Source organism: Typopeltis vanoorti, chromosome 8 (assembly GCF_054136105.1).
Source record: "Typopeltis vanoorti isolate ZY-2024b chromosome 8, IOZ_Tvanoo_1.0, whole genome shotgun sequence".
Lineage (NCBI taxonomy): Eukaryota > Metazoa > Arthropoda > Arachnida > Uropygi > Thelyphonidae > Typopeltis > Typopeltis vanoorti.
Genome location: NC_143556.1, coordinates 37,018,234 through 37,042,847, shown reverse-complemented (window position 1 = coordinate 37,042,847; position 24,614 = coordinate 37,018,234). Strand labels below are relative to the sequence as shown.

The 24,614-nt window shown below is 35.1% G+C and overlaps 1 protein-coding gene and 1 non-coding gene across 9 annotated transcripts in view; both read left to right on the top strand.

The window, feature by feature from the left end:
• Nucleotides 1-24,614, top strand: part of LOC150103932 (mitochondrial potassium channel ATP-binding subunit) — a 320,223-nt gene that overhangs the window by 190,434 nt on the left and 105,175 nt on the right. For all 8 annotated transcript variants that reach the window (XM_090396614.1, XM_090396615.1, XM_090396617.1 and 5 more), the window contains one exon: nucleotides 18,444-18,563. In XM_090396614.1, coding sequence (XP_090252740.1) covers nucleotides 18,444-18,563 — 120 coding nt within the window. The remainder of the gene's footprint in view (nucleotides 1-18,443; nucleotides 18,564-24,614) is intronic.
• LOC150103933 (signal recognition particle RNA) lies at nucleotides 19,067-19,362 on the top strand. Its single transcript, XR_016548749.1, has one exon.

Below are 24,614 nucleotides of genomic sequence, written 5' to 3'. Positions count from 1 at the left end.
ATAAGATTACACATCCATTTGATACCTACTCTATTTATTCTTCAAACTCTTGGGATACTTTCTGATATTGTATCATTTAAATATTTTTTAAATGTTTCCCATACACTGTCAATATTTTTTCCATCTAGCAACCAATATCATTCCGCTGAACTCAGTTATTGATTATTTCCTGCTTTGTAGTTCAGCATGTAACCTTTTCTGAATGGAACATTCATAAACTTAGCCACTTCCCAAGTGAATACCACATGATCACTGTCACCAACTGGAGGCAGAGTAGTTGTGTCTTCAACTGAACCCCCCCCCCCCCCGAAACTATAATCAAATCGAACACTCTTTGACCTCAAGTTCCTTCTGCCACATGCTGCTTGATCTAGTTGTCTCATAACAGCTCAATAAATTCAGAATCATTCGTTTCATGAGATTTTGCTGCTACCCAATCACTATTTGGATAATTAAAGTCTTTCAGTATGATCACTCTTTTTCTGCCCATTGTCTCTATTTGAAGATGCATTTCTTCATCACTAATGACTGATCCACCAGGTCTGTAAGAGCATCCCGCTGTGTAATTGATTGTGTTAGATTCCACCTCACACCACCTGGTTGGTGTGAAGTGGAATTGAACTCTGGAATCTAATCTCCGGAATAAATCTCTGCAACACTGTTACTAGTACTATAGTCATAGTTCTCAACACTAACAGGATTCAAGTCATCCAATATCATTAGCAGCATGTCCCCTCCTCTCCTATCCTGTCCATCCTTCCTAAATACTGTGCCCTTTACACTTGATATCAGTTAGTATGTCTGATTCTGATAGCCAGGTCTCACTAGTGCCTTCAATCTGAGGTCCCAACATATTGACAAAGGCATAAAACTTAATCCTTTTGTTTCTGATCATCCTAGCATTTGTATATAGACATAATAAGCTACCTGCATGACATAGTTAGACAACTTGCAGATCTCTGTTCTTCTCTAGTGCCTTATACATATAGTCATCTTTGCACACGTTTGATGGGTTGGAACAGGATGAACACCAAATCGAATGGTGTTCTCTCCACATAATCATTTCCAGGATAATGCCCATTCCCTTCATTAGCATAATTATATAACATTTTCACTCTTACACTCATATTCTCACTATTCCTCCCATTATAATTTAGTTTCTCTGACTCTCTGTGTTAGCTCTCATACCAGTTATTGGTTTATCAAGACTCCTGATACCAAATGTATACAGGTGTAAGCTGTTCCTCTTATACAGATCTAATCTTTCCTCAGACTCACTCAACACATCCAAACACTCGCATCCATTCCTTCTATGCAGGCTATGCATTGAATCATTTGCCATCATAGCGCTTCCTAATTAATTTTTATCATATCGAGGTAATATATTTCCTATTTTCACTTTCTCGCTCTTCACTCTTACCTCTTCCAACAACCCTTTCATGTCCTCTCTCATACTGAACTTATCACTAGTTAAGTCATTAGTATCTACTACAATTATGATATTGTTCGCTTTTCTTTTCTGGTTTTGAATTGCATATGCTATTTTTTTAATTTTTGCTCCTGGAAAACTTGATGTTATAACCTGCTCATCAGCAGCATGTTTTATGATAGAGTCACCATACAAAATAACATCCTTCTTTTTACAGACAATGTTACTTACCTGATTTTTGTTACTAACTCACTTACCTGATTCCGTGCTCTGTTGTTTCTTAATTTGCTGCCTAATTTTCTTTTATTATGACTTTCTGTAATTCCCACATCATCACTCTGATAATCTGCTTTAATTTTGCTATTTTGGAGATTAATTCATTTTCAATAACCTCCTTAGTAGGGCAAGGCTTCTTGTTCTCAACTTCACTGGTCTTCTTAGCATTACATTTCTTATGTGTTATTGCTGCCATTTTGAACTATATTTATTATAGTAATATCTTAATAAGAAATGTTATAAAACAATCAATACACTTAAAACACAAAAATCTATACTAATATACCATAAAACACTAATTTTCTAAAGGAAAAACACAATAAAACACATAAAAACCGCCACTTTTACATGCGCTCTAAATTCACCGACCAATGATAATGTAGCCTTGAACCAGGACTCATTATCTTTCATGTTATCTGTAATTCTTCTCAATAACCTCCTGATATTTGCCCTCACATGTGCCTTATATCCACTTAGATCATTTGTCCCCACAACCACTAATTCTCTTGCTCATTTCTTCCTCATGTCCAAAGGCCTGAATTATCCTACTCATTCTCCCTCCTGGATAGCAGTCCTTATGGACTTTCTCATTAACTAATCCTCTAACTATGGAATCTTCGTACACCTCTATCCTGAAATCACTTGTCACCTCTTTTACCCTTTTTTTCTTTCATTCTATTCTTTTGCACACATTTATTAGTTTCCATCTAATATCTCACTCTGCATATTTCTCATTTCATTTTTCATTTTCAATAACTTGGTGTTGGGCAGTAGATGGTGTTTGGGTAGATGATGTGGTTCACTGTAGTTGGTGGATTGAGTGGTGGAGATGGAGAGTTATAGAGTAGGTGCCCTCCCTCAATGAGTGTTTGGACTCTTTGGAAGTGTCACTTAATGATAATAACAATAATTAATAATAATAATAACTGTTTCATCAAATTTTGCATTCTGACAATTTCACTCTCTGTCACACCCGTAGTCCTGCTGCTTTTCATTCTCCCACGCTTTACTTCCATTTCTTAATTCATACTTTCTTTTGCTCCCTTATCATTACTTCTACATTCTTGCATTCTTTCACTCCCTCAGTTTCACTAGTTTTCATTTAATTTCTGTTTCTTTCATTTATGCTATCTTTTATCTTTTCGGTCTATTTTGCATTCATTCCCTAATGGTATAATAATATATCACACTTTCTACAAATTCATACTTTTTCTCGTCTCCCATTCATTCTCTCTCTCTCTCTCTCTCTCTCTCTCTCTCTCTCTCTCTCTCTCCACCATGCATACATATTACTCTCACAATATCGAATTATTTTTGAGAAGTCTGTGTCATTAATACCACTTGATTTTCACGGTACTCGCCTATTCACACCAGTCAATGTCGGCGTGGTTGACTACATAAGTACCACCATTATGTTATATTTAAAGACGGCAATTTCAAGTAATAAATCATGCAGCATTCAAGCCAAAGAGCACACAGCATTCATGCCAAAAATCACCCAGGCACACTTTGTTATCAAAAATAAATAGTAGAACATTAAAATTCATTAAACTTTGCCAATTATTACCTCAAAATAGCACACCTTTTCCAATACTACATGCCTTACAGGCCACTAATATTACATTGAAAAGAACAGTTTAAGAAAGTTTTAAAAAGGAATTAAAGTTGAACAGCTTTTACAGGTAAACTGTAGACTTACTATACAAAAATTAATGGCTTTAATGGAGCATGCACTAGACATATTAAAGTAAGTGCTATGGTGATGAATGAGTCATCGCCATAATAATTGATATTACACTATTAGAATTCAAAGAAACAATTCTAGTAAGTTGCGTTGATTAAAAAAATAAAATAAAATAATTATTAATTATTTAAAAAAACTATGAACAATTAATAGATCACTTCCTAAAACTTGGATATTGGCATACAGTCTGATTAGTTCAGGTTTGGATGATTTCTTAACATTTTGAATCATTTCACATGTTCAGATCAAATCTGAACTTGCTGGAGTGAAGAAGTTTTGTGAAGAAGTCTAGTGCCAAAGAACTCTGTGTCTAGTGCCAATAGTGTGAGAAGCAAGGCCAGACTTGCCAGATTCACAAAATGTAATACAGTCTTGATCTTCAATTCTAATCAAGGCAGAATGGTCAGGTCCAGAATAACAAAGATTACATGAGCAGGGTACCTGATAGACACCTGGTAAGAAAAGAGGTGGCAATGTATCCTTTGTAAATGGTAAGAAGGAAGTGGTTTGAAGGAAGTATATAGATTTGATTTATGAAGAATCCCTGCTATTTGTTCCAAGATTCCTTTAAGGTAGGATATTGAAATTCTTTTCGCATCAGATTGTAGTCTGGTTGATGGATGATAATCATCAATAATTTTTTGAATGGTAGCTTTGTTGTATACATTGCATACTATTTCTTTTGTGATGAATGATGGTTCGAGGATGAGTGAATGCTTCTGCCAGTAAAGGTTAGTTTCCAATAAACTGAAAATTCAGTGTGGTCTGTAGGATTATGAATTATTATGGTATCCAATTTTTTTTTTTTTTTTTTACCAACTTAGATGGCACCTAATTAGGACTTTACTTTAGTCTTTTTGTTGCAGGTTACAACTGCTCATACTAGTGTCATTGGTACTGGATTGGTTGTCTCGTTACTGTAACAAACTTTGTTTGTGTGTTCTGAAGATGCTGGATAGAATCTTCAGATCTATATATGTGGTATAGGTGAGAACACAGATTGATAAGAAAATAACCATTTATTGACTTAATTGCTAATATTTCAGTCAATAAATAGTTATTTTGTTATCAATCTGTATTTGCATCTATACCGTTAAAACTCAATCAACACGTTTGTGAGTACAAGGAGTTTATTTTTTGTAGGAACTGAAGTAATTTTGACTCAGTGTGGGACCAGATTGCAAATATATGCTACAAAACATAACCATATATATGAGGCTAAGGGAATATATTGTCAAAGAGTTCTGTTTTTGGATGATCCATGAAATAATCAGCTAAAGCTGGTGAGATAGAACTAGCCATTGTTGTTCCTTCTATTTGTTTGAACAACTTATTTGTATACTCTCCACAATGAAAACATTGTACAAGGAGAAAGGTGACCAGCAAACTTATGAACAGTACTAGGGTCAAGCATGTATGGAAGGAAAAATCAGATTATGAGAAGAAATTAGCCAAACAGGCAAAAAAAAATCCCAAAGAATTCTTTCGTTATGTGATGAAAGAACTCTTTTGTTACATAATGAAATGTGGTGAAATGAGTGCTGTGCCTTTCACTAGGATATTTAATTTGTCACATTTCTGGCAAAGTCCCAAGAGAGTGGAAGGAGGACAAAATAATTCTTTTGCATAAAACAGAATCTAAGTCTGTGGTAGGAAATTATACTGACCAATTAGTATCTCAGAAGTAGTGGTAAAAGTACCCAAAAAGTTGATTGAAAAAAGAAAATTCACGAATGGATGGATAAAGAATATTGTCCTTTATGAGAGGCAGCATGGCTTTGTCATGGTTGGTCATGCCTTAGTAACCTGCTAACTAACTTTTTTATAACTAACTTTTTTATAATAAGTGACAGCTGAGTTGGATACAGAGAATGGATGCATAATGATACTGCTGGATTTTCCAAAGGCATTTGACATGATACTATGGGAAACTCTGTTACACACACTGCAACAAATGGGGGGAGGGATATGAATATAAAGGTGGCTGATGGACAGATACCAAAAAGTAGTATATGAAAGAGCATTATCCAGGAGAAGGTAGATGATTAGTAGTGTGCCATGAGACTCTGTGCTTGAACCTACTATTTAATTTATACATTAATGATATAGGAAATAATTTGAAGGAGATATTCAGTTTTTTGCTGATTTAATTTGGTAAGGTAATAGTTAATGAAGGTGATGTAGAGAGCTTGCAGAATGCAAGAAGTATGGGAAAAACATAATGGGTGTCGGTTTAATGTGGAAAAGTCTAAAGTTATGCATTTTTGGATAAAAAAAAAATACAAGCTGTGTACCACATTGAAACAAATGTACTCTAGGAAATTTATGAATCCAGGGAATTATGGGTAGTAGTAGATAGAGAGTTGGAGTTTAGAGATCGTATTGCTAATGTAGCAAGGGTAGCTCACAGGATTACTTACTTATTGAAGAATATACTAACAACCAGAAATAATGGAGTTGTCATTCCTCTTTATAAAGACTTGATACAGTTTATTACCGTACTCAGGTCTGATCACCTGGGTTTCTTGAGGATGAGGAAGTTGCAGAGAGTGACCAAGATGGTCACTCTCCGCAACTTCTGTGGAATACTCTCTATAAGGATAGATTGAGAGCTTTTGTGTGATCTGTGGAATACTCTCTATAAGGAGATTGAGAGCTTTTGGGTTGCAAAAGTTGGTTGATAAGCACAAAAAAAAAAAAGGGAGGGTGATAATTCTACACTTGGCTAGAGCAGTCAGGACAAGTCATCATCCCTGGAAGTTGGGTAAGAGGTTAGCAATGGGGTGAGAACTAGATTTTTCTCTTGAGAGTCATGAATGAATGGAATTGGTTGCCAGAATCAATTACGAGTGCTTTATCTGTTAATGGTTTGAAAGAGAGGTACAATAAATATTGTCTTGATAGTTTGATTGGTTTTCCCACGATGAGTCTTAGGATTCCATGGAGGTGCCTGTGCAATAATAATAATAATGAATGTGTGATTTAATTATAAATGTGTGGTTTTTTTTTGATGTGGCAATATCAGGGAATATTAGAGTGGAAAAAAATGAATGAAAAATTGACCAAGTATAGGGATATATTATTATTATTATTATAAAACCCCCATGGAGTCAAAGACTCATCTAGGAGATCCCCTTGTTATACACACAGCTCATCATATCATGCCTTAAATGCATTCCAAATATACTAACATTCCAAGAATCCTAACTCTTCATGCAAAAAATCTGCTTCTCACTCCCCTGCTCTTGGAGCACTAAAGAAACGATAGTTTCAGTTGTCATAGGAGTGCTAGGAGCAATATCAAGAACATTTGGAAAACATCTGGAAAAGTTGTGCCTCCCAGTTATAATGCCATCCCAACTCCAGAAAACGACACTTTTAGAGACATATCTCAATTTATGATGTATCTAGTCTATTCCCAATACCTTTGGATAAGGCCTGAATGGATTCATTTTCCAGTCAATGATTTCATTATTGTTTCATGTTTCTTGTTACTCTTTGACTGTGAACTCTGTTAATTGAATATAAAAATAATAATAAACATGAAGAGATATTGAGGTATTTGCCATGATGATATGATTACAGAAAACAATCACAATGAAAAAAAAATAAAAGAAAATACAACAACAAAAAAAAAACATAAGCAATGTATACCACCACTTACTGGCATCTAAACCAGATCTATTACTATTTCAAATAGAACCTCAGCTGCCATGATAACTGCTATTCACCTTAACTTTTAAATTACTCTCTTTGTGATTCCTATTTTCACAAGGGTGGGACTTGTACTTTTATCAGATCTGACTCCCATGTCTAAGAACAAGAATCTTGAATTCCCTCTTTTCACTCTGCTCTCACTGAAATTTTCTTTTCTTATATAGTTGCATTCATTTGTCTTTATCACTGCCAAATTCTGATATTATTCTGAATTTTGATTTTGTCTTTAAAGCTAATTTTTCTGCATACAGATACCCAAACTGTGATGTCATTTTCTGCAAGGAGTTCAATGTTCACAACTCAAACTGGTTCATGTCTCTAATTTTGCTGATCAGACTGAAAGAGATATTGAAACATACAAATACCCAAACAGTGCAGTTCATCGTCTGCAAGGAGTTCAATGTTCACAACTCAAGCTAGTTTTGTTTCTCTAATTTTGCTGATCAGACTGAAAGAGATATTGAGGCATTTACCATTACCACCAACCTCACACAAATTGTTCATCTACATAAGCAATGTACCAATATGCTAGATAATCCTCTCCACTTGAAAAATACTTTTGATTTCTTTTTAATCATTTCTCATTCCAGATATACTATGGATGTCAGCTCAGCTTCATCTGCATCTCCTTTCTAGTGAATGTTCTTTACCTAGTCAGTTTAAATCTCATATCCTTTTTCGTAACAGTAGTGCCAAGTAAATTCTGATTTTTATGTCCTATTTTTCTGAATGTCTTTTTGTGTTCAGCCTATGGTTTCTCCTGATATTACATGCAAATAAATTTCAAGGATACCTCATTTCTTCATAAATATCTGAAGAGGTTTCAGAGCCTTAAATGATTTAACAGCACTTTAGATGCTTTAAATCATTTTAAGTCCATTCTTTAAAATATAAGGCTAACTGAAGTAAGACTTGTACATTATGGACTGCCATTTGTTAGTGTTTGACATGGTATTCATTGCATGAACTAGTTTCATAATCTTTCATGATTAAGATGTGATAATGTAATGAATTTAGTTTTTTTTGTCACTGTGCAATCTCTCTACCTGTTAAGCTTCATATGATACTTCTTCTGGGTTGGTAGAATGATGACATAATTATTATTTTTGGTAACCTCCATGGAGTCAACAGACTCATCGTGAGAAGCCCACTTAACCAGCAACATGTCTATCATAATGAGCTTTGAAGTTATTTACACTACACTCACAATGCACTCAGGCAGTGCATTTCACTCACTGCCTGAGTGAGTGAAATGCACTGCTCTCCATGTAAAAAAAAATCTACTCCTCACACCCTTCTTCACCACATCTTTATACCACTTCCAGGAATGACCTCATATTCTTCCCATCTTGACATCCACTCCTTTTATTATTCTTCTCCATTAATCTGATAGAATCCCTTAACTAAATTGAAGGTCTCTATCATATCTCTTCTTTTCTTCCTATCCACCAACCTCTGTAATCCACATTCTCTGAAATGCTCTTCATAACCAACACTCCATAGTCCTGATATCACTTTGGTTATTCATCTTTGGATCCTCTCGGAATAATAATAATAATATTATCCAGATGGTGACATTGCAGGAATGAATGAACCAATAGCTTATATGGGATTTGTGGTGAATGAAGTGGAGGTGAATAGTCTATTACGAAACCTCAATGTCAATACATCTGTGGGATTGGATGGTATACCAGCTCATGTCGTACGTGAAGCGGCTAAAGAATTGTCAGTGCCCTTGACCATTTTGTTTAATTTGAGTCTCGGGTCTGGGTTAGTCCTGAGGGAGTGGAAAGAGGGGGAAAATAGTTTCACTGCATTAAGGAGGTTCCAAGACTGCTGTTGTAAATTACTGACTGATCAGCATATCAGGAATCGTTGTCAAGGTCTTGGAGAAAATAGTCAAGAGAAAAATACAAGATTCGATAGATGAAAATGGGATACTTTATGGGGGGGGGGGGCAGCATGGTTTTGTGAAGGGTAGATCATGCCTCAGTAACTTTCTCACGTTTTATAACACAGTGACGGCTGAACTGAATAAGGGTAATTGGTTACAGTGATTCTACTGGACCTTGCTAAGGCCTTTGACAGGATACCACACGGAATTCTAATCAGTAAACTGTGCCATATGAGGATGGATATAGGGTTGGTGAGATGGATAGGACGGTGGTTGATGGAGAGATATCAAAGAGTGGTTTATTCAGGAGTAGAATCCAAAAGACGGCCTGTGACTAGTGGTGTGCTACAGGGTTCTGTTCTTGGACCACTACTTTTCAATTTGTTCATTAACGGTATAGGAAAGGATCTGAGAGGAAGTGTTAATTTGTTTGCTGATGATGCAAAGTTGGGTAGAGCAATAGTGAGTGCACGGGATGTCAAAATTTTGCAAGATGATTTGGATAGTTTGGAGGACTGGGCTAAGGCAGAATGGATGTCAATTTAATGTGGCAAATTTGGATCATGTCGGGCAAAGTGTAAGGTTATGCATTTTGGGGTGAAAAGATTAGCAGCAGTATATCACATTGGTGGAACCATACTCCAGGAGATTGACGAGGCCAGGGATTTGGGAGTGTTCTTCGATAGAGAGTTGAAGTTTAGGGGCCACATTGCAAAAGTGGCTAAATCAGCTCATTAAATCACTTGGTTGCTGAATAATACTTTAACAAGCAGAGACAAACAGGTTAATGTTCCTCTGTATCAAGCCTTGATAAGACTCCATCTAGACTACTGTACCCAGATTTGGGCACCAGGGTTTCTTCTTGATGGGGAGGAGGTGGAGAGGTTGATAGGCGAAAAAGGGGTGATATGATTGAGACATTCAAATTACTGAAGGGTTTCTATAAGATTAATTCAGAAGATATTTTTGAGAATAGGACTGGTGGTGGGAGGACTAGGGGCCATACATGGAATCTGGGCAAGAGTGTGGTTAGCAAGGGTGTTAGAGCTAGGTTTTTTACTTGGAGAGTTTTGAATGAGTGGAATAAGTTGCCAGAGTCTGTTGCGGGTGCCATGACTGTGAATGAGTTCAAGGCAAGGTATGATAGATACTGTGTGAATGTCGAATAGTTGTTCTTGACATGATGTTAGGGCTCCTTAGACTGTTAGAGTTCTTAGACTCATCAAGTCTAAGGACTCCTTGGAGTTGCCTGTAATAATAATAATAATAAAATATTTATTATCAAACTTTGCTGTTTTGTAATAAAAAAATATTCGTGCTACTTTGAAAATTTCTAATCTGTGGTACACACTGATATGAAAATTTAATAGACAAAGTTTCAGCTAACTGTATTCTTATTTACAAAAAAGCAATCTTATAATAGGCATACACCTAAACCTCTTTTTATGCAATAGATACATACCTAAAAATTACACATAAATAGAATTTGCATAGAAAGAACTACTGACTCCATAGAAAAAGTGAAGATTTTTTCCAAACCTGAAATATAAGCAAAATAATGAAAAACACAAACATTAAATTCGTTAGTATCATAAGATTTTTATTTACATTTCATTGAGAACACACACATACATATAAAGAATTTTAATAACTTCAAAAAAACGTATTTCAATAGTTTGCTAACGATTCTATAAAAAAATTGTGTTATTCACTATCAGTTTCTGACAATAAATGTGAAAGCTTTCTTTTTTGTGAGACTGTAATATTGCTAGAACTACTAGATATGGTATTATCGTCATCGACTTCCGCCTCAACTTGTGGAATTCTTCTTGTCATGTCTTAAACAAAAGTACCACTGGTTGTTTCAGCAGTTTTAGGCATGAAATCAGTTATTAATCGCTGTGTTGATGCTTTAGATAAGTCGCGATATAATTCTCTGTATGAAGGCATGAACAACTTAAGTTCACATGAAAACTTCCCAGCACATTCTTCATTTGGATCATGTCGGGCAAAATAATTGCCTAAATTACTGGCTAGTTTAAGACCTCCTTTAATAATATCAGCAGTAAAAGTAGGATTATCTTGATCATTATCATTAACTTCTTCGCTTTCAGGAGTCTCAGGAACAATCTCACTATTTCGTCTTCGCTAAGAGGTTTATCAATTAACAATTCTTCGATATCTGCCGAAGTAAGATCATCGAATCCTTCTCTTCCAATTTCACATGCCAAACTTATTATATTGGGGAATTCTGCAGTATGATTGAAGGAACAGGAGCGTTCTCTTTAACACATGCGGGCCAAATAGCTTTCCAGAATGCATTCATAGTTTCTGGTCTCAATTCAGATAACGATAATCGAACCTGATCAATACAATCCGTAATTAAAAATTTTTTCCACACATCCATAACTGACAGTGTTTCATCATCATTTAGCTTGTTTAAAACGTACTGAAATGTTCGTCTGACATAATATGTTTTAAAAGTCGCAGTTATACCCTGATCTAGAGGTTGTAGCAATGATGTGGTATTGGGTGGCAGGAAAAAAAAATTGCACATTTGGATGTTCTATGGCAGGATGACCGGGTGCATTATCAAGAATCAAAAGCACTTTAAATTTGAGACCCTTGTCATCAAATAGTGTCTAACCTCTGGCACAAAATTTTGTGGAACCACTCAGTGAAAATATCAACGGTCACCCAAGCTTTTTTGTTGGCCATCCAACGAACTGGCAATTTTTGAAAATCTACGCCTTTCATTGGCCGTGGTCTTAATGATTGATTTATGAGCAGTGGTTTTAACATCCGATCTCCTAAAGCGTTCGAACAAAATAGGAGTGTTATGCTATCCTTTGCTGCTTTGAACCCACCAACAGTTTTTGCATTTTTGATACGTAAGTTCTGTTTGGCATTTTTTTCCAGAAAAGGCCGGTTTCATCCATATTCCAGACTTGTTCACAAGTGTAACCTCCATCTTCAATTATTTTAGCAAGTTTTTGTGGAAATGTTTTAGCAGCTGTTTCATCAGCAGAAGCCGTTTAACCTTTAATTTTTATATTATGAAGAGCATGTCTTTTAATAAACTTAGCCAGCCAACCATTGGTTGCATGAAATTCATATTTTTCCTCGATTGAGATTGAAGTATCTGGCTGCAGTTTTTTAATCTGTTCATAAAATCTCAATGCTGATTGCTTGATGGAATTTTCGTCAACTGGCATTCTTTTTTGTACATTATCTTCTATCCACATCACTAAAGCTTTTTCGGCCTTTTCTAGAACAACATCACTCGTGTATGATGATAATTTTGCACTCGATTTTGTACCAGAACATACCGCATTTCTAATAGACTCTTTATTTTTCTTTATAGATCTGACAGTTGATTCATGGACTCCAAAAAATGCTTACCCACAGCCATTGCATTTTCTCCACTTTGAAAACGATCTAAAATTTGAATTTTTATATCCAAGGAAACGGCTTTCCTTTTTTTTTTTTTTTTTGGTTATTGGCAACATCATGTGAGGGCTGGATTAAAATCTTCGGTTAATGGAATTAAAGTTTGAAAATTACATATAGCTTACCATTTATTATTTCTTGGCAAAATTATTAATTTTATAATGTGATTTTTATTGTGATTTCACTTAAAAAAATGCAAATGCAAAAAATGCAGTAACTGTGTTGTCTACTCAAACACCAAATTCAAACTGCTACGAACTGCTTTTTTATGCGCAGTCAGTTATGTAATTCGGGGAATTCCCAATACATGAAATTCGTAAGAATTTAGAATTTTCTTAATTGAAACGAGAATGCAAAAAAAAAAAAAAAAAAAAATCTCAAAATTTTTTAGAATTTAGAATTTTCTTAATTGAAACGAGAATGCAATACTACAAAATTCTCAGAATTTTCTTGAATTACGGATTTTTTCCTAACTTAGACTTTAGGTTGGTCGCGTAAAAGTGAATAAAAATCGCGTAAAAAAAATTATTTTTGATATCCCAATTCGCGTACCTCCGAGTTCACATAAAAAAAAATTTGCATAAAAAGAGGTTTAGGTGTATTTGAAAAAAAAAAAGTTGTATTAGGCGAGATTGTAGTACACAGAATGTTTCAAAAATTAAGAAATAAAACATCTCAGAGAATGATTTATCATACTATTCAGAATTGTTTGGAATACAATTAAGGTATTATCTATCTATCTATCTATATATATATATATATATGTTAAAAATACCAAGCAATTTTAAACCTGGTTTTACTCCATTTCCCAAGTAAGCATACAGACAAACAAGTCAAGTTTGCACCTGCAAGTGATGCAAGTCTAGCTGATCCTACAGGTAGTGCAAGACCAAGGCAACTCGTGGTAAAGGTGGCATAAGCTCTGATCACTAATCATAATATTTACCCTTAATGCCAAAACACATCTCCAAGAAGGGGATGCATGATGTTTTGTATTAAAGGCAAGGGGCCACTACCTAGACCGGTTTTGACCTTTATTGAGGTCTCGTCAGTGGGAGCTAGGCTAGAAATACCAAGATTTAGTAATACAGAGCTTATAAGCATTTTACCATAACAAGTTACCATAAGGTGTTTTAACCTTATTAAATATAAATCTCGGGAGGAGATATAAATGTAGAAAGTATTTTACCTTGGGTATAATAAATGTTAAAAATACCAAGCAATTTTAAACCTGGTTTTACTCCATTTCCCAAGTAAGCAAACAGACAAACAAGTCAAGTTTGCACCTACAAGTGATGCAAGTCTAGCTGATCCTACAGGTAGTGCAAGACCAAGGCAACTCGTGGTAAAGGTGGCATAAGCTCTGATCACTAATCTTCATATTTACCCTTAATGCCAAAACACATCTCCAAGAAGGGGATGCATGATGTTTTGTATTAAAGGCAAGGGGCCACTACCCAGACCAGTTTCGACCTTTATTGAGGTCTCGTCAGTGGGAGCTACAAGTCTACAAGATTTCCTGACTAAATTGAATAACTGTTGTAATAGATATGGTATGAAGGTCAGCAATAAAAAGACAATGAAAATACGCAGAATTATTGAAAATGTGAACTGTGTTGTGAATGGAGAACCTATAGAACGAATAAAACATTTCAGCTGCCTAGGTTCAATTTTTGTCATGTTGTACCATCATTTTGTATTTTGATTTATGCTAATAAGAATACAATTTGGTCGGCTAAATCCCAAATTGCTAGCCCATCCTCGTTGATAACTGTTGTAATAGATATGGTATGAAGGTCAGCAATAAAAAGACAATGAAAATAGGCAGAATTGTTGAAAATATCAACTGTGTTGTGAATGGAGAACCTATAGAACGAGTAAAACATTTCAGCTGCCTAGGTTCAATTTTTGTCATGTTGTACCATCATTTTGTATTTTGATTTAAGCTAATAAGAATACAATTTGGTCGGCTAAATCCCAAATTGCCAGCCCATCCTCGTTCATTCAGTATCCAGGTAGATACCCGACAGAGTGCACCACGAGAAGGTGAGGATTGGACATTAGGTCAGAAGCCCTGGTCGGTTCTCTGCATTCCTTTAAAGGCTATGTGGAGGTCTTCTCTCAGTTATATAGTTTTAACCTTTAAGCACCCCAAGGAAAATTGTAGATAGGAAGTTAGTAATGATGTAAATTTTTCGTGTAGTACTATCATATCCTGTACACCCCTTCAGGGTACATGACAGGAATTTGATGATGATGATGAGGTTCAATTTTTACTGAAGATGGTAAATTAAATATGGAAATAGACAACAGAATCAACAAAGCTGGTATGGTAAGAAGTCAATTGAATAAATTCATATGGAATAAGAGAGAAATTAGTCGGAACACTAAGTTAGCTGTTGTTATTAAATATACAAGACAGTGTTCAAACCAGTTTTAACTTATGGATCTGAGAGCTGGGTTAGAAGTAAAACACTTGACCAAAGACTAGAGACTGCAGATATGAGAGTCCTGAGAAAGATTAGAGGCATGAACAGATGGCATCAATGGCAATGTCATATTAAAAACGAGGATATTAGGGAAGAACTTGACATTGTCAGCATCCAGGAATGCATTAGCAGAGCTAATCTCAGGTGGTATGGTCACTTAAATGGAATGGGCGAGGAAAGATTAGCAAAACAAGTGTTCTCAGCCCAGGAAAATGACCCAGAGAAAGACCAAGATATAGGTGGATTGATACTGTACAAAGTGCCTTAGACGATAGAAATTTAAGATCTGATAATGTTGGAACCTTGACAAGTAACAGACTGATTTGGAGGAAAACTGTAGATAGGAAGTTAGTAATGATGTAAATTTTTCATGTAGTACTATCATATCCTGTACACCCCTTCAGGGTACATAGCAGGAATTTGATGATGATGATGATGCTTATTCATATAAGTTTCATTTCAAAGGTATTGATGAAAAGCACAAAAAAGCTTTTCATCAATAGTATTTTCACAAAATTTATATTCAAATTTTACAAACGTAAAATTTGAATATAAATTGTGTTGAATATAGATGGGGGCCGTGAAATATTTTAATTTTTCCAAAGGGGACCTTTACATCCATAAGTTTAGGAAGCACTGCTCTAGGACTTATTTAAAATCAGAGAATGTTTCAACAGATAGCAGTAGATGGAATGAATAAAGAGGATGAAAATTTGTCCTGTAACATTGGAGTTGAACTCGAGGGAGTGTTGAATATGCACATGTTTTAACATATTTAAAGGAAAATGGGATATTTATTATTATTATTATTAATATTAATATGTGACACTTCCAGGGAGTCCAAAGTCTCGTTGAGGGAGGGGAACCAACTCTCCATCTCCACCACTCAATCCACAATTACAGTGAACTGCACCATCTACTGCCCACCACTAGTATTTTCACAGACAATCACAAACATCCATTCCCACAGCCTTTTGGCTGGAGAGCAGATACACTAGCCACTCGCCATTTATTGATACTTATTATGATGAATAGAGATGGAACTTTTACAATACAATAGAGTTGGTACTTTTACATAATATATATTCAAGGGTATGTGACATAAACAAGATCCCCTATTAATTGACAACAGTGGAATTCATACTGGCAATTGTTTATTAGTTGAATTAGTAAGTATGCCAAGTAAATTTGGAACCACAAGATGGCAGTTTCACTTGTAGGTTTGTTAAAAGTTGCTATAGATGTTGTGTGTTTATAGTGTGTGCACTTATTTGTTTGAGTTTACATATAAAATCTTTAAACTTTGAGTGGGGTATACTGACTGGCATAGAAAGCAAGATGGCAGTGGCTTTGGTTCTGCATGAGCTGAATTTTGATTTTAATTGTTTTATGAAATGCGAGGTATGCTATATGCATTTTTTTATATTATGTTAATTAGTTATGGATTTTTTAAGGCAGAATGAAGTGGAGTGTGTATGTTTTTTGATGTAAGTTTCAGTAAGGAAATACCGTGAGTAGACATATTGCTAACTATTATAATAATGGAATTAACTCACGTAAATTATTCTTTATTCATAGAATTTGCACCTGAGTATCACAGGCATCATCAGTACAGGTACAAGGCTAATTAAACAATGACTGTTATATTCACAAAGCACTACCTAAGTAGTTAAGGTTAAATTTCCTAAATTTATTTTATTATTATTGTTATTTTTATTTATCTATTTTTAATTATTTAAATTTAATTATATAGTTATTTAATTATTAAATAATAATTATTCAATTATAATAATTTAAAGAAGGAGGGGGAATGTTACATGTTTGAAATGGCAAGAGGGCATTTGCCATGATTAGCAATAAGAATTGAAGGAAAAATAAGAAGCCAGGAAATTGACTTCATTATCTTCAAATATAATGATGTTATGGAAAACCATTTGCATGCAAGAGTTGGAAAGTAGGCTTGGAAAAAAACTTACATCCAGTAGCTTTTGCAAAAGATCAGAAGGCATGATTCAGGTGTTCTGCATTTAGTTCCTTGAAAGAACTAAAAGCAGATCAAGCTGAAACATTTCTGCCTGCTTGATTTACTCTGGAAAAGGAAAGTCTTTTGGAGTTGTGAACCTCAAAATCTCTGTGGAAGATGACTTCTTCAGCATTTAAAAAAAAAAAAAATCATAAAAGTAAATCGGGTATTTTGAAGACAGCAAATGAATTTGTTAGAGTTGGGCAGAGATATTTTTAGCCAGAGAAGTTTAAAAAGAGGAAATGCTGAGTTGATTTCTGATATGGCATATCAGATTGAGTATATGTACCAATGCCACCTTTTAGGATAGAAAGAGTCAAAGATAGTATAATTGGGCAAACTGAGATGAGTGATGTTTGAAGAAGCAGAAATTGGAATTTCTGTTTGGTAAAGTAGGTGTCATTTTGTTTGGATGTTTTTGGGAAGTTTGCCTTTTCCACATGTAATCTGTTTCTCTTTACTTGACTTTTCATGGTAGTTGATTAAGATGTGAAATTTTAAATTTTCTGAAAAGATGAGTGAAAATTGGAATAGTCATGGAATATACATAATGGATTCTTTAGTCTGCATGGTTAGCCTAGTGGCTATGCACTTCCCAACCATATGCCCGCGGAAGTAGTGTCCTAAGTTCGATTCCTGTCGATGACGCGAGGAGCTTAAGGATCTTCCTCAGCCATAGCCAAGTTAGCCTGTCTTGGACATGGACAGCAGGATTTTCTCCCCCCAGTTTATCTGGATTTTTTTCATCCTGCAAGCAGGCAAACCTGTCCCGTGAACACACAAGGATTATAGTCAGGAATATTTAAGTCCCCGCCACATAGGCTTCATTCATCAGCTATACTGGTCCTAAGCCCAGATAAAATTTGGGGGGATTGAGATGGTGCTGTGCTTCCCTGTAAAAAGGGCCTCACGGCTGTTGTATCATCATACGCTAACTAATTAATGGATTCTTTACTAAACTGCCGACACATCACACAAACACACACAGAAAATTTTACCCAGCTATGCCATTTGTTGAAATTGTTCTTGTGCATGGATTAGAAAAAAAAAAAGAAAAAAAATCTTTACTATGAATTCTGCATCACCATAGAGATAACACAAGAATTAATATAACACGAAAGCATGTTATACTAGTTCTTATTGGCAATGCTGTATTGTTTTCAGCTTCTAACTGGAAGTGTCTTAGAATATAGTAGCTCTTGTGTTATAGAATTTTATAAACTCCTGAGGATTCATTTCAGAAAATGATTGCATTGCATATTATATTTAGTCAATATAATAAATTTCTCAGATGTTTTTAGAATCTTAAAAATTTTCTTAACTGAAATACATGAATGTTTATTTGCATTAATTGACACACTTGACTATTCATTTTACTTTCATTTTACTGTTTGTTTATGTATGTTTATTTTGATTTCCAGTATATGTCATTAGAACCCACCATTACATCAGCTGGTGGAATAATTATACCTGCTAATAAACTAATGGGAGATGTACGTTTTGAACAGGTTACATTTTCATATCCAACACGTGATAGTCATGTAAGTTTATTTAACAAAGTTATTAATTTACACTAGCTTTATATTCGTATTAATTCCTACATTGTTATTCATATCACTATCAATTTGCATCTTTAAATAGCTTCTTTTTGCTTTAGGCAGGATTTTTTTTCCCTAAAAAACATAGCTTGATATAATGTTTATTTTTGATATATTAATTAAGCCCATTATTTTCTATACTATAAAGATATTTGAAAAATGTTTTTCTTACTAAGGATTAATTTTTCATTATGAGTCAAGCAAAGGTTGGTCGATTGGTAGAGCCTCTGCTACTAATGGCTCACGCAAAAAGTTAAATAAGTTTGAGCGTGGTTAGTAGTTGGAAGGAGTTCAATCGTCGATGCTGTTGGCACACTATCCCTTGATGAGTCTTTGGACTCTCTGGAGGTGTCACATAATAATAATAATAATAATAATAATAATAATATGAATTTAACATACCAGGTACAATGTATAATGAAAAATAACTTTAATCCAGTGATGTTACCAGGAGTCGTGGCAGGTTCCCATAATCCAGCTGAGAGGAGACTTGAATTGGTGGATGGTTTGAGGACTGGAGTTCTGCTTTGCAATAATATTTTGTTGAGTGGATGTCTATACTAAGTATGGCATCAGTATGGTGACTTCAAGGGAGCTTAAAGTCACAAGCTTGAATAATGAAAAGAGTTTTGCCTCAGGGCGGAAATGCAGCAGGCAAAAATTTCCATATCATACAGTAGTGGGGTTGCATCTGTGAGCAGGCAATTGTGGTACAACACAAAAAAACTAGACCCAATTCTTTAAGCATCTGTGTAGCTCAGTGGAAGTGGCACCACCACTGCATTAGATCACCCAAAGAAAGAGTGTCACAAGTTCAATTCTAATTGCCAACTAGAGGAACTTTTTAGAGTTACAGAAATTAATTGACAGGCAGAAAAGGATTGATGTGATTGAGACATACAAATTACTAAAGGGGTATTTACAAAATTAATATAGAGGAAATTTTTTGGAACATGTGGGAGAATTGGGGGCCATTCTTGGAAACTGAGCAAGAGTGTAGTTAGCAAGGGTGTTAGAAATAGATTTTTTGCTTGGAGAGTGGTGAATGAGTGGAATAGGTTGCCAGAGTCTGTTGTGGGTGCCATGAGTGTGGATGAGTTCAAAGTAAAGTAAGATAGATACTGAGCAAATGTTGGATAGTGCTTGGCATGAAATTTAGGGTCTCCCTCGATGGCAGTCTAAGGACTTCATGGAGTAGTCCATAATAATAATAATAAAATTATTTCACTTGCATTATAACTATCAGCTTTATGAAGTTATATTAGTGTCATAAGAAATATATCTATTATGCTTAAGGTAAAAAAGAATTCAAAAGACGAATGCTTTCTACCCTAGCTCTCTACAAATGCCTTAGTTTAAAACTACATCATCATCACTGAAAGTCACAGTTCTTTAATTTAAAAGAGAACTAGTAGAACACAGTTTATGCGCATGTGAACTGAAGTTTTAATTACACCATATTTCTGATGAAGATGGTGATGTGATTAAAACTTTAGTTCACCATGCACATAATTTGTGTTCTGCTAATTCTCTTTTAAATAAAGAAATATCCTTTGTCAGAGCAGCTTTCATTTCTTACTGAAAGTCACAGTGAAATGTAACATTAATCATATAAATTATTGATTAAATATTATGGATGGTTTTTCAAAGAAATCTTTTGTAAAAAGATCTTCATTGTAAAAGAATACAAGGAATATTTTTATTATAATGTATAAATGAAAGAAGAATCAATGTTATTTTTGAACAGAACTTCTAAACTCATTGAAACATTTGTTGTTTGTCCTCTCATTTCATGATTTTTTTTTAATTCCTCTGTCAGAAAGCATGACTAGCTACCAACAAAGTCATTGGCAAATGACTGTTTTTATCTGTTTGTCTAGTGAGAGCACACAGCACAAACTGGCAAAGCTTGTTCAGGACTATGAAAGGAATGGTACCAACAAAGTCATTGGCAAATGACTGTTTTTATCTCACCTATAAGATCTGTTTGTCCAGTGAGAGCACACAACACAAACTGGCAAAGCTTGTTCAGGCCTATGAAAGGAATGGTGAGGAACCTTCCTCTCCAAGCAATTAAAGTTTTGTTAAACCATAATTGCTACGGTGGGACTGGACATTATGACTTCAGAGAGTTTTGGAAGTTTGAACAAACCAGATTTTTCTGCATTGTTTATTTTCGTTTGTCTATTTATGAATGATCATGCCATCAATTTATCCATCATAAAATATTTATTTATTAAATATTTATTTATATGTGCTAACACCTTTTATTTTCTAAAGGATGTAGGCAAGGCTATTTAGTTCTATCAACTTTTGAAGCAGCTAGTTTCCATCCTTATCCAATCATGGAATACCTGGCCCAAGACTATCAGTGATTTTATCTGCCATCCAGGAGGAAGAATACAGCAGACAACAGCCACAATCTCATGGTTCCTAAACAGTATATGTTACTGTATGAAATATTAAGAGTTCTATCAATTTTCTTGACTTTATGGTATGAAAAACTCAAGTTTGTAGGAGAAAAAAACCATTTACCCATGCCAGAGATCAACTAACTCAGGAATCTTGGAATGCTACAAATAATGCATTTGCTAAAAAACTTTCATTTGTATATTCTGAAATATTATAATTACCATGATCACATAAACCTTCATAGCAGTCAACAGGCTCATCATAATTAACTCAACCAAGAACATATTTATCATATTAAACATTATTTCTCCTTAACACCCCCAAAATTCACAGCTCATTTCAATAATGTGTTCTACTCACCAGCAGTTCTCCATGTAAAAAATCTACTCCTCACATTTTTCTTCACCTGTATGAAATATTGGGAGTTCTACATTAGATTTTCTTGAATTTATGGTTTTCTTGACTTTCTGCAGTTTCCTAGAATGGTTTCTTTTTTCTCTCACCTCTATTCTTTTTGTAGTCCCCTCTGTACTAATCTGATAAAATCCCCTCTCTAACTTAAAGGTCTGTCATATCCCATCTCTTCGACCTATCCGCCAAACTCTGCAGTTTATATTTCTTTAATCACTTTCTCCATAATCAGCATTCCAGAATCCTGATATTTTTTGGGTTACTCATATCTGGACCCTCTTCAATGTTTCCACATCACAATTGAAACTGGGTAATTAAATCTGAGCACAGAAGTTCATATGTGATCTAACTAATGCTTTATACAACAGCACAACCACCTCCCTACTTATCAACATACTCCTTATCATTGTAGCAGCAGTCTTGGCAACACTTGCTATGTGCTTTCTCAACTTCAGTCCAATGTCAGCCATCATCTCCAGATTTTGAATCCATCTACTTCCTGAAGCACAGTTTTGCTAATATAGTATACAACCTTAAAAGTCTGCAGTCCAAGGTGCAACACCTTGCATCTGTTAATATTAAAACTTTAGCCCTACTCATTTGTCCAAGTTAAAAATTTATTCAAATTTTCTGAAAGGAATTAACATCAGCAATACTCCTCATGATTCTTCCAGCTTTGCATCATCCCCAGTCAATTGACATGAAATATCGTTAACAAATAAGTTAAATAGCAGAGCCCAAGAACAGATCCTTCAGGCACAGCAGTGGTTACCTTTCTTTTTTTTTGTGATGCTGCTCCATCATATACAGCTGGCTGATATCATTCAGAGAAAACCAATCTGTTATCCATTCCCATCTCCTATAGGTTTTAAACCAACCTATCATGAATGAGGTAATCTCAAATGCCTTTGCATAGTCCAAGAATATTTGTATATGAATCTCCCTTACTAACACATTTATTAATTTATCATGAAATGCAAGCAGATTTTTAACATAAGAGCTACCTATTACAGACCCATGCTGACCATCATAAATAATCCTATGTCCATAATAAATTTAGTTTAATCCTTTATCCAAGTGTAAGCAAACAAAGTTTGCACCTGAAAATATCTTCAGGACTGAGGTAAGGTAGTGCAACACCAGGAAACTCCGAGCAAAGGTGGACCAAGCTCTTATCACTCCTTGTCTCAGTATCTCCCATAATGCAAAGCACATCTCCTTGCAGACATGTATACTGGTGTTGCACTACCTTACCTCAATTCTGAAGATATTTTCAGGTGCAAACTTTGTTTGTTTACACTTGGATAAAGGATTAAACTAAATTTATTATAGTCTAACCAAGTGAAAAATAAACTTCCAATCCTGTATTCTATTCCTATTCCTAACCAGCTTCTCCAATACTTGACTACAACTGCAGATATAACTGCAGACTTGTCTATAATTGGAAACTTTTGTCCTAGAACTATGCTTGTGGAGGAGTACTATTTTGCCTTCTTTCCATTCCTTAGAAATCTTTTCATTATAACACTCATTAAATAATTGGGTGTCAAGGACATAGTTGACATTGGCACATTCCTTAAAAATATGTGGTGATATGTCATCCATTCCCATAGCCTTATTATCATCTAATTCAACCAACACCTAATACACCTCTGCTTCTTTCACCTCCAATTCTTCCCTTATTTGCCTCCCTTCTACAACTTCCACTGTATCATTTACATCAGTATGATATATGCTGATAAAGTGCTCATTAAATATGTTTTACTACGTCCTTTGCAAGGATCACTTTGCTACCATAACTATCAACCAGTGTCACCCTTCCATATAATTCTTTCTCATGCTTGCCATATATCAGAAGCATTCTCTTGAGTTGTCTTTGGCCTGACTGACCAATCTCCTCTCATACTGCAGTTTTTATCTCTTTACCATGCTTGCCATCTTTCTTGCATGTATCTTATCACTGTCAACTCTCTTATATCTCCTCAATAATATCTTTGCCAATGATATTATTGAGGAGATATAAGAGAGTTTGTTTATATTTCTGATTTCTCTATTCATCAATTTTATTCCTACTCTATTTATTACTTAAACTCTTGGTATAGCGGTGCTTAAGGGTCAAAGCTGTATAACTGAGAGGAGACCTCCACATAGTCTTTAAAAGGAATGCGGAGAACCGACCAGGGCTTCTGACCTAATGTCCAATCCTCACCTTCTCGTGGTGCACCCTGTTGGGTATCTACTTGGATACTGAACGAACAAGGATGGGCTGGCAATTTGGGATTTAGCCGACCAAATTGTATTCTTATTGGTTAAACCAAAATAAAAAATGATGGTACAACATGACAAAATTTCATGCCGGCTGGGGCGTTGCCTGGTTAAACAAGGCCCCCGTTGTTTTCGCCAGGGAACCAGGGTGAACAGCAAAAAGTCAGCTACTGGAACAAATCTGAAAACAAACCCCAACTCAACATCACCAGAGTTAAAGATCAATACTATCAACATAAGAAGCCTGAATGGCAAAGAAATGGAGCTAGCTGAGGAATTAGATAAGTACCAGATTGACATAATAGGGGTGACTGAAACAAAAAAGACTAAAACTGGTGAGATCTTTCTGAGCAATAAATACAAAATGTTATATTCAGGCAATGACAATCAAGGAAAAGAAGGAGTAGCCATAGTATTCAACACAAAATACGAGGCTAATCTTCTTGAATGGCAGTCAGTCTCAAGTAGAGCAATGTGGGCAAATATGAGACTGGGAAATTGGACAATGAGACTTATTTGTGCCTATGGTCCCACAGAAGGTTCTACTAAGGTAGAAGTGGAGGAATTTTTTGATGCTTTAGAAAAAAGCAACTCACACAATGAAAAAGGAAAAGATGGTCCTTGTTGGGGATCTAAATAGCAGAGTGGGAAATGATTGTGAGACATACAAAAATATTTTTGGAAAATTTGGAGAAAAGAGCAAAGCTAATAACAATGGCAAATATCTGTTGGATTTCTGCTCAGGACATGGACTGGTTATTACTAACACCATGTTTCAACATAAAAATGTGCACAAATTCACATGGAGAGAAGAGGCTAGGAATAACAAAAGTCTCATTGACTATGTTATTGTTGATAGTGATGTTTTCTCCTTGGTGCAGGACACCAGAGTGTACAGAGGATTTG